Consider the following 13,398-nt stretch of genomic DNA (forward strand, 5'->3'; position numbering starts at 1 on the left):
TGGCGGTTGTAATGCAGCTATTTGGCAACATCTGCAAACATTACAAAATACTGCAGCTCGCCTGATTTGTAAAACTTCTAAATTCAAGAGTGCTAAGCCTTTGCTTCATAGTCTTCATTGGTTGCCAGTAGAGGCCAGTTCGATATTTAAATTGTGCTGTTTTGCCTTCTTGATACTCTGTGGCTTGGCTCCATAATATATGGTACCTTTGATTTTCATGCTGAATAAAAATTATTTAAATAGTTCTAGACACTTCCTGAGGTTTCAATTTCTATCACCTCAAGGGGTTGTCTATAAAACAGAACTAGAATTGACATTTTCCCATCTGATAACTAAATGGTGGAACGAGTTGCCAACATTTATACGCTACCAATCTAGTTATATGTTATTTTGAAAATCTTTTAAAAACTTGGTTATTTCATAAGTTTGCTTGATCATGCTTGGTCTTTATCATTATTTTTCTCATCTTGAATAGGATATTTTGTTGTAAAGTTTTCTTAAATTTGCATTTTATCTTTTAGGGTTTGTCCTGTTTCTTGATGTCTGTGAGCCGCACTGATGTAGTCTTTGGTATGAGTGGCATACAAGCATTGACTGTAATGTAATATAATCAAATTTTGAGGTTTTTTTTTGACTCTACAGAAACCTTTCTTTCATGAGAACCTAGCAGGAAATAACCTTTGCCACTGCCCCCTTCCCCCTCTCTCTCTCTTTCTCTCTTTCCCCTTCCCCATCTCTCTCTCTGTTCTCCTTTTTTTGTCTGTCTATCCCTTTTGCCATCTGTCTTTCTCTATCTCCTCTGTCCCTCTTCCCACCTTCTCCTTTTTCTTTTGTTCTCACCACCTCCTTTCTGTCCCTCCCCCCCCACCCCACTATCTCCTTTCTCTTCCTCTGTCTGTCTTTCATTTTCCCCATTTCTTTCTCCCCATCTCCACACTTTTTCCTTGCTCTTTCCACTGTCTCTCCCACCCTTCCCACTCACCCCTTTTCATTGTCTCTATATTCCCCACCCTCTCCTTTCTCGTTTGTTCTCTTTCTGCAGCTGGTTGTCCCGGAGTACTCCATCCATGGGCTTTTTTGTCTGATGTTCATGTGCGCTGCAGAGTGGGTGACCCTCGGCTTGAACATCCCTCTGCTGTTTTACCACCTCTGGAGGTAACATCCACTCACCATGGGAAAAGGAGGTGGGGAAATGGGAAACAAAGCATGAGAGCAAAACCAACCACTAGGGGGCTCCATATACACTGGGCTATGGGAGGGAAGGAGGCATATACTGGAGGGTGAGAACAAATTCCACATCTGTCCTGTGCAAGACCAAAAATTGTACTTTGATAAATTAATTTTAACTCTGCTACTGGTTAGTTTCATGGACTTTCCCCCCAGACTTAGCACTGTTTGAAATGGTAAATAACTGTTCCCTATTTATCACTCTTAATTGTATCCCTTCCCTTCTCAGCTATCTCTTCTCCAAGATGAAGAGCCCTAATCTTTTTAGCTTTTCCTCACATGAGAGCTGTTCTATCTGCTTTATTATTCTGGAGGCCCTTTTCTGTACCGTCTCTAATTTCCCTCTATCTTTTTTTGAATTGTGGGACCAGAAGCATTTTGATATTCTCCATTCCTCTCCGATTAATTCCTAACATCCTATGTGCCTTTTTTGACTGCTGTGGCCCACTGAGTGGAGAATTTCAGTGGACTGTCCACAAGACTCTAAGGGCCATTTTACAAAGCGTCGGTAAGGCCAACGCGGGCTTACCGCACGCTTTTCCAGAACTACCGCCGGCCCAACAAAGCTGCCGGTGGTAGTTCCTGCTCGAACATGTGCCATTTCTGGTGTGCCAGAAAATATTTTTAAATTTAGTAACATGACGCTAACCCGGTGGTGTTTGGGTATCGCTGCGCGCTGTCCGGTTACCATGGAAGTGAGTGGCGGTAAGTGCTCCCCCATATGGCCACGCGGTAAGAGTACTCTTACCGTATGGCCATTTTTTAGGGGCTTTTTACCCGCTGCAGTAAAATGGGCCCTGGAAGGCGGGAAAAACGACCCCCATCGCTACCACAGGTCCCTTTTCCCCCACAGCTTAGTAAAAGGACCCCTAAGATCTTTTTCCTGAGTGGTGGCTCCTAATATGGAACCAGACATTGTCCCCTGGATTCTGTATAAGGCACGGCGAGTTGTGCGCGTTAAATTGGGTGCACAGCCAATTTACATGTGCACCTTAATTGAGTAACGAGCCAATCAGAAATGATAATTGTCTAATAGCAACCAATTATCAGCACTAAATGTCAATAATTGGAATTTACATGTGCTTCTTTTTAGGCATATTCTAAAAAGAAGCGTGCATAAATTCTAATGCGCGCAGCTGAAAAAGGGGCATAGCCATGGTGGGAGTGTGGGCGTAGCTACAGAGGGCCTAGAGGGCCCAGGCCCCCCCCCCCCATTTCTGTCTCAGAACCCTCAACAATAATGGCCAGCCAGGCGTTTTTTTTTGCTTCCTCAGGCTCCCCTGTGCTCCCTATTCCCACGGTCAGGCAGCTGAACTCCCCCTCCTTTACTTCGGGTCCAGCCGGCTATCACTCCTCCCTGTTTCCAGCAGTGAGCTGTGGCGTGGTCAGCGCTGAAGACAGCTGCTTCTGGCTGCCCCGGTCCATCTCGCTGCTTTGTCCCGCTTACAGGAAGTTGAAAAGGCGGGATGAAGCAGCGACAGGACCGGGGCAGCTGGAAGCAGCTGTCTTCAGCGCTGACCGCGCCACAGCTCACTGCTGGAAACAGGGAGGAGTGATAGCCGGCTGGACCCAAAGTAAAGGAGGGGGAGTTCAGATACCTGACTGCGGGGACAGAGAACAGGGAGCCTCAAAACAAAGCAACCAAACCTGTGAGCTACTTTTCCACATTCTTGTTCTTTATTTTTGTACCATTTTTATTTGATCCCACTTATATTTTCAAACATGCCGGCTTGTGCAGCATACAGAGGAAGTATAACAGCGGAATAACTTTTCATAGGTAGAGTAGTAATTTGCTATAAATTGTTCTCTGTGTGTCATTTGGAAGGACTCACAGAGAGGGGACACTGGAAATGCGGGAGGGGGGTTGCTGGAGTGGATCCATGGAAAGGGAAGGGGCTGCTGGACCCAAAGGGTGAGCTGAAGAGAAGGGAGAAAGGTGCTGGACCATTGGGGGGGAGGGAGGTCTGACTGGAGGGAAGGGAGAGAGAGACGCTGGATCCATGGGGGGGTAGGGCGGGAGGGAAGGGAGAGAGGTGCTGGACCTGCAGGGGAGGAAGGGAGGGAAAGGGACACAGAGGGACAATGCCAGACATGGGAGGGGGTATATGGACACAGAGGGAAGATGCTAGACATTGGGGAGAATAGGAACACAGAAGGGAGTTGCTGGACTTGTAGGGGGGCACAGAGGAGTGATGCTGAACATAGGTGGAAGGGATAGGCTTAGGGCTCTCTCTGGCCAGGGGGCAGATGTCCTAGTTGCACCCCCTAACACCATCTGTGGCATGTGTGATCTTTATGGTAGAGGCTATTATCAAAAACAAAATTACAGAGCACATCCGAGGACATGGATTACTGAGACCAAGTCAGCATGGCTTTTGTGTGGGGAAATCTTGCCTGACCAATTTACTTCAATTCTTTGAAGGAGTGAACAAACATGTGGACAAAGGGGAGTCGGTTGATATTGTGTATCTGGATTTTCAAAAGGCGTTTGACAAGGTACCTCATGAAAGGCTACAGAGGAAATTGGAGGGTCATGGGATAGGAGGAAATGTCCTATTGTGGATTAAAAACTGGTTGAAGGGTAGGAAACAGAGAGTGGGGTTAAATGGGCAGTATTCACAATGGAGAAGGGTAGTTAGTGGGGTTCCTCAGGGGTCCGTGCTAGGACCGCTGCTTTTTAATATATTTATAAATGATTTAGAGATGGGAGTAACTAGCGAGGTAATTAAATTTGCTGATGACACAAAGTTATTCAAAGTCGTTAAATCGCGACAGGATTGTGAAAAATTACAAGAGGACCTTACGAGACTGGGAGACTGGGCGGCTAAATGGCAGATGATGTTTAATGTGAGCAAGTGCAAGGTGATGGATGTGGGAAAAAAGAACCCGAATTATAGCTACGTCATGCAAGGTTCCACGTTAGGAGTTACGGACCAAGAAAGGGATCTGGGTGTCGTCGTCGATAACACACTGAAACCTTCTGCTCAGTGTGCTGCTGCGGCTAAGAAAGCGAATAGAATGTTGGGAATTATCAGGAAAGGTATGGAAAACAGGTGTGAGGATGTTATAATGCCGTTGTATCGCTCCATGGTGCGACCGCACCTTGAGTATTGTGTTCAATTCTGGTCGCCGCATCTCAAGAAAGATATAGTAGAATTGGAAAAGGTGCAGCAAAGGGCGACTAAAATGATAGCGGGGATGGGACGACTTCCCTATGAAGAAAGACTAAGGAGGCTAGGGCTACACAGCTTGGAGAAGAGACGGCTGAGGGGAGACATGATAGAGGTATATAAAATAATGAGTGGAGTGGAACAGGTGGATGTGAAGCGTCTGTTCACGCTTTCCAAAAATACTAGGACTAGGGGGCATGCGATGAAACTACAGTGTAGTAAATTTAAAACAAATCGGAGAAAATGTTTCTTCACCCAACGTGTAATTAAACTCTGGAATTCGTTGCCGGAGAAAGTGGTGAAGGCGGTTAGCTTAGCAGAGTTTAAAAAGGGGTTGGACGGTTTCCTAAAGGACAAGTCCATAAACCGCTACTAAACGGACTTGGAAAACTCCAAAATTCCAGGAATAACATGTATAGAATGTTTGTACGTTTGGGAAGCTTGCCAGGTGCCCTTGGCCTGGATTGGCCGCTGTCGTGGACAGGATGCTGGGCTCAATGGACCCTTGGTCTTTTCCCCGTATGGCATTACTTATGTACTTATGTGCCATATAGGAGGAAATGTATATCTTTCTGTTTCTGTGGTGTGGCTTCTTGTGGTTTTAGGTTAATGTGTGTTTATCATTTTTGGTCAGCTATTATGTATTGTGACCGAGGTATTCTGTTATCATGAATTTTCTATATAGCATTCTGTAGTAATTTGACTTGTTCAGATTTCCTGATAGTGGAGGGGATATTTGTGAGGGGAAACAGGGATTGTGTTGACCCTTGTTCTGTATTGTTTGTGATTTATAAAATGACAGTTGTACAGAATATTGTTTCTTTTTATATTTTAATAAAATGATTTAAATATAAAATCAGAACGAGGCTTGTGCAGATGGGATCTGACAGAGCTTGCGGAGATGATGCGGGGACGGGGACAGAGCTCATGGGGACGGAGACAGAGTTTGCGGGGACGGGGCATGGCGAGGACAGAGCTGACAGGGACAAATTTTGTCTCTGTATCATTCTCTACTCTGGGCAAGTCCCTTAACCCTCCATTATCCCAGGTACAAAATAAGTACTATGTAAGCTGCTTTGATTATAACTACAGAAAGGCGGTATATCAAGTCTCATCCCCCTTTCCCTTTCCAACCATTTACGCCACTGAAAACCTGGTGTAAATACCTGCATCTACATTTAGGTGCATTCCCCCAAATTCTCTAACAATGCGCATAAATTTGAGTAATCCCCTGACACGTCTCCTCCCATTGCCACGCCTACTTTTCAGCTACACACGTTAAAATTTACACGTGCCTCTTTTTAGAATACACCTAAAAAGAAGCACACTTAAATTCCAATTAATACCAATTAGTGATGATAATTGGTTGTTATCGGCCAATTATCATCACTGATTGGCTCATTACGCAATTGTGTAGCGTGCGTAAATTAGCCGTGCGCACAATTTAATGTATGTTACTTGTCACACCTTTTACAGAATCTGGGGCAAGTGGCTTGACTTCACTGCTAAACATGAAAGTTTTTCACTCATTGTCCTCCAGAACAATCCCATTTTCTAAATATATAACTTTGGCCATTTTTAAAGTAAAATGGCCAAAGTTATGCATAGAATTGTCCCCGATTTAAGAAAAAAAAGCACTTGTGTAGCTGGTGCCACTGAAAAAAAGCATAGGTGCTTTTGAATATTGGCTTGATATCAACAGAATATGTTTGCATTGGTAAGTTATTTTATATATCATTCACATATTCTAAACCATAGAATACTCAGTGTCGGCCCTGGATTCATTCATTCTCATTTCTTTTCCTTTTCAATATTACCTATCTCCATTTGTACTGGCAGTATAACAGGCTGTGGCTGTGACAAAGTGGATTACAAGCTACATACACACGCCAGGAGGCCCAGAAGTGGGGTTATACAAAAAGAGTTGTCTAATAGCTCTGCCATCTTGGACACAACCTTTGTCCAAAACTACCTTCCTTTCTCCCAGATATTGAGATGTGTGCCAGTAATTCCATAGCTCACTGTGGGGTAGACCCTGCAAAGATTTAGGGGATCTGTACTACGACTGGTGCTATTTAACATATTTATAAATGATCTGGAATGAATGACAAGTGCGGTGATTAAATTTGCAAATGACACAAAACTATTCAAGGCTGTTAAAACACATGCGGACTGTGAAAAAATGCAAAGTGATGCACATTGAGAAGAACAATCCAAATCATAGTTACCTGATGCCAGGGTTCACCTTAGGATTCAGCACTCAAGAAAAAGATCTAGGTGTCGTTGTAGACAATATGCTGAAATCTTCTGCCCAGTGTGTGGCGGCAGTCAAATGAGCAAACAAGATGCTAGGAATTATTAAGAAAGGGAAAGTAAATAAGTCTGAAAATACTATAATGCCTCTCTATCGCTCCATGGTGTGACCGCACCTTGAGTATTGCGTTCAGTTCTGGTCACCGTATCTCAAAAGAGATATAGCGAAATTAGAAAAGATCCAAAGAGTGACCACAATGATAGAGGGGACGTCCTCTCATATGAGGAAAGGCTAAAGAGGTTAGAGTTCTTCAGCTTGGAAAAGAGACGGCTGAGAGGAGATATGACTGAGGTCAATAAAATCCTGAGTGGCGTAGAATGAGTAGAAGTGAAAATGATTTTTTACTCTTTCAAAAAGTACAAAGACTAGGGACTTTCAATGAAGTTATATGGAAATACTTTTAAAACAAATAGAAGGACATGTTTTTTCACTCAACGAATAGTTAATCTCTGGAGCTCTTTACCAGAGGATGCAGTAACAGCGATGAGCATATCTGGGTTTAAAAAAGGTTTGGACAAGTTCCTGGAGGAAAAGTCCACAGTCTGCTATTGAGACAGACTTAGAGAAGCCACTACTTGCCCTGGGATCGGTAGCATGGAATGTTGCTACTATTTGGGTTTCTGCCAGGTACTTGTGATCTGGATTGGCCACTGTTGGAAACAGGATACTGGGCTAGATGGACCATTGATCTGACCCAGTGTGGCTATTCTTATGTTCTTACTAAGCTGCGGTAAGCACTAGCGTGTGCTTACTGCAAGAAAAATGTGCTTACTGCGGAGCGTGTTCGGGGGCCTCACAGTAACTTTGCACTCTGTGCATGTTTCCCATATGCTAAAAATAAACATTATTTTTTAGCTCTGGGACAGCGAGAAAGCATGTTCTTCTCTAATCAGTTAGTGGAGCCATTGCCATGCGCTAACTAATTTAGCATGGGGTTAGCACATGAGCCCTTACTGCCTACAAAATAGGTGGCAGTAGGGTTTCACACGCTAACTGCTATATGCTAATGGGATGATTAGTTCAAAGTCATTAATAAAGACAATAGGATTTTCTGCCATTTTACTGCTGCGGTAAAAATGGCTTCAGTGCAGGAGAAAGACCTGTAAACAGGCATGGTGAGGTCACCTTTTACCACAGTTTGGTAAAAGGGCACTTTATGATTAAAGCTGGGGTGGTATGTTCTTTTAAGTAGGCATATCGGGAGCTCTAGCCACCTACTGCAGATTAAGATATGGCACATTGCATTCCATAAACTTCTTCAGTCCTTTGCCTCTAGTAAGTTGTGGCCTGGGTTTTTATTCCATTTATATATCAGACAGTTGGGGTCATTGTTCCCATCATGTTTGATGCCATTTAGTTTTGTATATGACAGAAATACCTTTCCTTGCCTGCCCTTCTCATCTGCATATTTGATCAGTTCACTCTTTCTTTCTTTTTTTCAGATTAACTTATTTATTAAAAAATGACATTGGTCCCAATCCCAGCACAATCTCTACTAGGTTTTTAATGACCTCTTTCATGGCTTTATTTAGCCATCCTGGCAGATACTTTTTTTGTTTCAACCTATTTTAACATGTGGAATATATTTGATCTGGGCTTCCAATATAGCATTTTAAAACAATTCCTATACCTCATGCAGACTTAAGTCTTGTAACAGCCTTGTTAGTTTCTTTCCAACTAATTTCCTGGTTTTATTATGGTCTTTCTTTTTAGAGTTAAATGCTACCACAGTAGACCTCAGGAAAAAATGCCAATCATTCTAACTAAATACAAGCTTTGGCTCTTACATTACTATTGTGTTAATTATCATAGAATATTCACTCAAGTGCCTATTGCAAAAAAAAATTTCAATAAATAAGTCACACAAAATTTTCGTTCAAGGGTCTTCAGGCCTTTAAATCTCTTGTCATGGTTTAGCCAAAATTACTTATCTTATAGCATTTCCAATCTATACTTCTTTCCAACCACTGGGATAGAATTCAATATCTCTTCAACAGAAGCTCTGTTGGCTTTACTCCATAATCTCATTTAAAAGCTGCTCTGTCTCCTCCTTGTGAATGGTTTAGTGGCAGGAGCCAAATTCATCCTGCTTAAGGTGATGCCTGCCTCATCAGTATTAGCTCTCTCTTCCCCAATAAAGCCTCCCCCTCCTCAACCCCCCCATGTATCAGTGTTAATGGCTGATATGCTGTTTTCTTTCTTTTCAAGGTATTTCCACCGTCCTGCAGATGGCTCTGAGGTCATGTACGATCCAGTCTCCATCATGAATGCTGACATCCTAAATTACTGCCAAAAGGAGTCCTGGTGCAAGCTGGCATTTTACCTGCTATCTTTCTTCTATTACCTGTACAGGTGAGAATGGCAGAAAGCATACAGAAATAGAGGAAGCAGCAAGAAGTTAGTAACTCCTGACATTCTTTAAGAAGCTTTGAGTACTGCTAATGACATAAAAAACATTTCATAGGTCCCTAGGTGGGTGTGATCACGGTGACAGTAGCCAAAATGGCCGCCCTCAGAGGAGCAGGAGATAGTTGTTTGAAAACATTCTAGCAGTTAAGAATTCCAGTAGGCAAATGTATTAATGGGTGTCTTGAGGTGCTGCTGTCTCCTCCTCTGAGGTCTCTCTTAGGCTTCTCATGATCTAGTCATACTTCGAGAACCTTGTGTGCTTCAGCTGTTCTTGCTCTATTGGTACCTAAAGTATATGAGTATAGTGAAAAATAACTGGTGGCAAGAACATTATTAAAAAGAGGGAAGCTATGCACCCTTAATTAGATTCAAAATAAAGTAAAACATGATAAATCAATTATATTTTGGAGAAAAAAAAACAAATTAGGAACAAAGGAATTAGGGGACAGACATGGCTCCTATTGCAGAAGAGGTAAAATCCTGAGACTTGAAAGAATCTGTGGGAACAGATGCCAAAGAGATTTGGTCAAGATTATTTTGTGAGGTTATATCTGCAGGTACATGGAATGTATCAATCTTATAAGCCTGAATCCGGGAGAGTGATTTCAAGGATCCTCTTGTCAGGGGATTGGAGAGTGTTAGGGAACTGGTGTTCTGGAATCAAGCAGGAATGCAAGAAGCCAGGAGCAGGACATAAAGCCTTCTGTTGAAGAAAGGATGATGCCTTTGATATAATCATTACACACATCCTCAAAATAGACACCTTCGTGTTAAGATGACTTACAAAGTTAAATCTAACCTGATCTCTCTTCTAGAATATTTGTGAGGAAGATCACCTAATTCTATTCCAGCAAAAAAAACATGATCTGGCTCTGGTTCTTGTAGGTAGTGGTGTGCTCGAGCCGGCTCGCACCGGCTCGTGGGAGCCGGTTGTTAAATTTTTCAGCTTTTTGCGAGCTGGTTGTTCTGGCAGGGCGAGCCGGCTCTCCTCCCCTATGAGCTACAGGGTCCCAGGCTAAAGCTAGGGGGCGCAGGGGGAGTAGTTGTGCCCCTAAATAGATTTCTCCAAAAAAATGGCACCTATGCGCAAGCGCCGTCACCTTCCCGCTTGCACACAGTGCCACTACCAGAACAGGAGTGCGCCAGATGAAGCAGATCGTCGTCGTCACCTGCCTGCCAACCGTGCACCAAGAAGTGCACTCCCGACCCGTCCCCATAGTGCTGCTTGCACTACTTGAATCCAGGAGAAGGAGAATGTCATCGAGAGCATTCACCGCAGCAGCAGCGGCCTTGTGGTAAGTTATTACCACAGTGGCCACTGCAGCTGAGATGAGCACTCTTGATGACATTCTCCTTCTTCTGGCTTCAAGCAGTGCAGGCAGTACTGTGGGGGTGCGGGGCCCAGACCCAGGGTCCTCCTCAGCACATGGTTTGCCCGATGTGTAGTGCAGGCTGCAGCTGTTCAGTGGAGGCACTTGGCCTTGGCTGTGTGAGCTGTTCTTCTTCTTTGACTGCTGGCTTGGCTGTAGTGGGGTAAGGTAAGGGACTGTTCCGCAGCGCATGCTGTGTGTGCCCTGTGGCTCGCTGACTGCGTGTGTGGGCTGCTGGGGATGGAATTGGAACGGGTTCTGCCTCTGCAGTACTTGCAGAAGATATCAGCTGTTATAGGGACACCCTAACCTTGTTATATTGGTGCCGAGAATCATGTTATGAGAATCAGCTGCTCAATGTTCAGAGTTTTTATCTATTTATTTACTTATTTATGGCATTTTATTCCACATTAAACATGAATTAGATTTTTTCCTGGAGAGTAATGCATTGCCCCCCCACAGGCTCTCTCCCCGGGTATAGCCAGCTCTGCAATTTGGGGGAGGGGTGCAGAGGTGGACAGGGGGGGCACAGAGGTAGACAGGGGGTGTAGAGATGGACGGGGGTGGCACAGAGGTGGATGGGGGGCCGCAGAGGTGGACCGGGAAGACAGCCTGTTGTTAAAAATTTACCAGCACACCACTGCTTGTAGGCCATACACTCATCCTATCCTTCAACTGTTTGTGTAATGCATGGAGAGCTACCAATTCCACAGTGGCTATTGGCAGGAAGGTTGAATTGTAAGGTGCTGGCAGGAGCGTTGAGGGGGGTTAGTGAGAATATTTTATTACCGGACATCCCTAGACAATGCCCCTTTTAAAAAAGAAAAGATAACTGAAAAAGACATTTTTTTTCCGATTTTATACAGGGTGGGGGCTTCCGCTTGGTTCATCAGTGTCTGAGGCATCATTCTCTTCGGAGGGCGGGGGGGTAAGTGGAGAGTTTTATGGTTTCTAGAGAGAAAAGGAGGAAGGCATAAGGGAGAGTCACCTCCCTAGTAGAGGAGGAGGTACGAAGGTACCTGGGTGTTGGGGGGAGGTGGGGAATGATGAGAAGGGTGAAAAGCATGAAATGAGGAGCTCATTGGTGCTGTGCCAGACCAGTTTTGACAGCACCACAGCTGTAAAATGCCTGCTTTTGTCCAGGAGCTCAGCTCTTCAGGGGTGTGAGAGGGGAGGTCATAGGTTGTTGGTGATAGAGGGTCAGGGGCTTCAACAACGGTAGCACAAAGAACAGCTGAAGAATGACCTCAGGGAAGGAGACTATGAAAGTCAGATGGGTAAATGTACACGGATTGGCTGAGGATTTTGGGGTGGGGTGGGGTTGGGGGGAGCAGGGTTATGTTGTCTCATGTTCTCAGACTAATGCTGCTCTTTTATCTTGAACCCTTGAAACCCCCATTCCCTTCACAGTATGGTGTACACACTGGTCAGCTTCTGAGGAGCCCCTTTCACCCCGAGCCCCAGAACCAGCACTGCCTGCCACCTCCACAAGAAAACAAGCCAGCAAGCGCTCCTGTTTAGTAGAATCGGGGCCGCTCTACCTGCAGGAGCAGAAAGAGAAAGAAAAAGAGTGGCTGATGACACGGTATCTCCCGCCCCTGCTTCCCTTCCAGTGCTACTCGCTCCCTGCAAATGCTTTCTACGATCTGTGTCAGGGAGCGAATTCTTGTGGCCATGGCTGACTGGGAGTGCCAACCTCCCAGGTACTTCTGTCAAGGATGGCAGGGGCACAGATGCTGTGCTCATCCTCTCTCCTTCAATGCACAGTATCCTCTTTCTCCCCCTCCTCTCCTTTTTTCCCCTGGGGCTGCTGCACTGCTGCTATGAGTTTCTTAAATCGCAGCAGCCAGTGCTAAAAACCAGATGTACCTACACAGGGGTCAGAGACTGGACACCATGAAAAGAAGACATGAAATAAAGACTTCTCCCCCCATCCCTGTGTGGGGGTCTCCAGAGGATACATCTCTACCCACTAGTCTCTCCCACATGCATCAACAGGGTTGTTTGTATTATAGAGAAGGAGTTTACATAACTTAAATGTTCTACATCATGTGAAATAATTTGGAAAGGACTTTGTAGGAGGGGATAATTATCCTTTGCATTATCTGATATGATTAATTAAAGATGTTTTCCTTTCATCTGGAGAGCCTGGGTACCTGCTAGCTCTACTGCTTGAATGAGTAGCCAGAGAATTTCCCACTATGGCATCTCCAAGGACAGTCTCTATGTGAAAAATATGGACCTAAAGAGCAGCTGGGAACATTAAACCAGGAGGCCACCCCACCCCCCAGTATCAGCTACTCTATGTGTGCGTATGTGTGTGAGTGAGTGAGAGAGAGACAGCTCAAGTGCTCAGCTCTTGGGGACAGGGACAGTGTTTAGTACAAGAATTCTCTTTTGCAGGGCTGCTCTTTGCCCTCTTCCCCCTTGGTACAGATGATGGTTTCATTTAGAGTAGGGGTTCTCAATCCAGTCCTTGGGACACAGCCAGCCAGTCAGGTTTTATGAGATACCCATAATGAATATGCATGAGAGATTTGCATATAGTGGGGGCAGTGCATGGAATTTATCTCATGCATATTCATTGTGGGAATCTTGAAAAACTGACTGGCTGGGTGTGTCCCGAGGACTGAGTTGAGAATCCCTGATTGAGAGTGATAACATGTGAAATGTTTTGTAGAGATTCTATGAATGGGGCAGTGTCCTTTCCTCTTTCTTCCCGCCCCCTACGCCCAAGGCCTCAGTGTCTACTACAACTGGGACCATGCACAAACCTTGGAAGTGGGTGTGAGCAGCAGGATACAGGAGTGAATTCATAAAAAGATGAGTGTGACGAGACCTCAGAGAGTGTGTGTGTGTCTGTGGCTATGAGGGTTGAAGTGTGTGTGTGTGGCTGTGAGGGTAGAAG

General features: G+C 44.7%; 1 protein-coding gene across 3 annotated transcripts in view; it reads left to right on the plus strand.

Annotated features, from left to right (window-relative positions):
- CNIH2 (cornichon family AMPA receptor auxiliary protein 2) overlaps positions 1-12,993 on the plus strand; it is a 103,648-nt gene extending 90,655 nt beyond the window's left edge. Inside the window, exons 4-7 of one of the 3 annotated variants that reach the window (XM_030218741.1) lie at positions 1,043-1,155; positions 8,920-9,063; positions 11,357-11,418; positions 11,901-12,993. In XM_030218741.1, coding sequence (XP_030074601.1) covers positions 1,043-1,155; positions 8,920-9,063; positions 11,357-11,390 — 291 coding nt within the window. In that variant the 3' untranslated portion in view covers positions 11,391-11,418; positions 11,901-12,993. Of the gene's footprint in view, positions 1-521; positions 571-1,042; positions 1,156-8,919; positions 9,064-11,356; positions 11,419-11,900 lie in introns of those variants that run through there. The other 2 variants (XM_030218742.1, XM_030218743.1) reach the window with 2 other exon arrangements.
- Positions 12,994-13,398: the final 405 nt, after the last annotated feature.

The sequence above is a fragment of the Microcaecilia unicolor genome, chromosome 11 (genome assembly GCF_901765095.1).
Source record: "Microcaecilia unicolor chromosome 11, aMicUni1.1, whole genome shotgun sequence".
Lineage (NCBI taxonomy): Eukaryota > Metazoa > Chordata > Amphibia > Gymnophiona > Siphonopidae > Microcaecilia > Microcaecilia unicolor.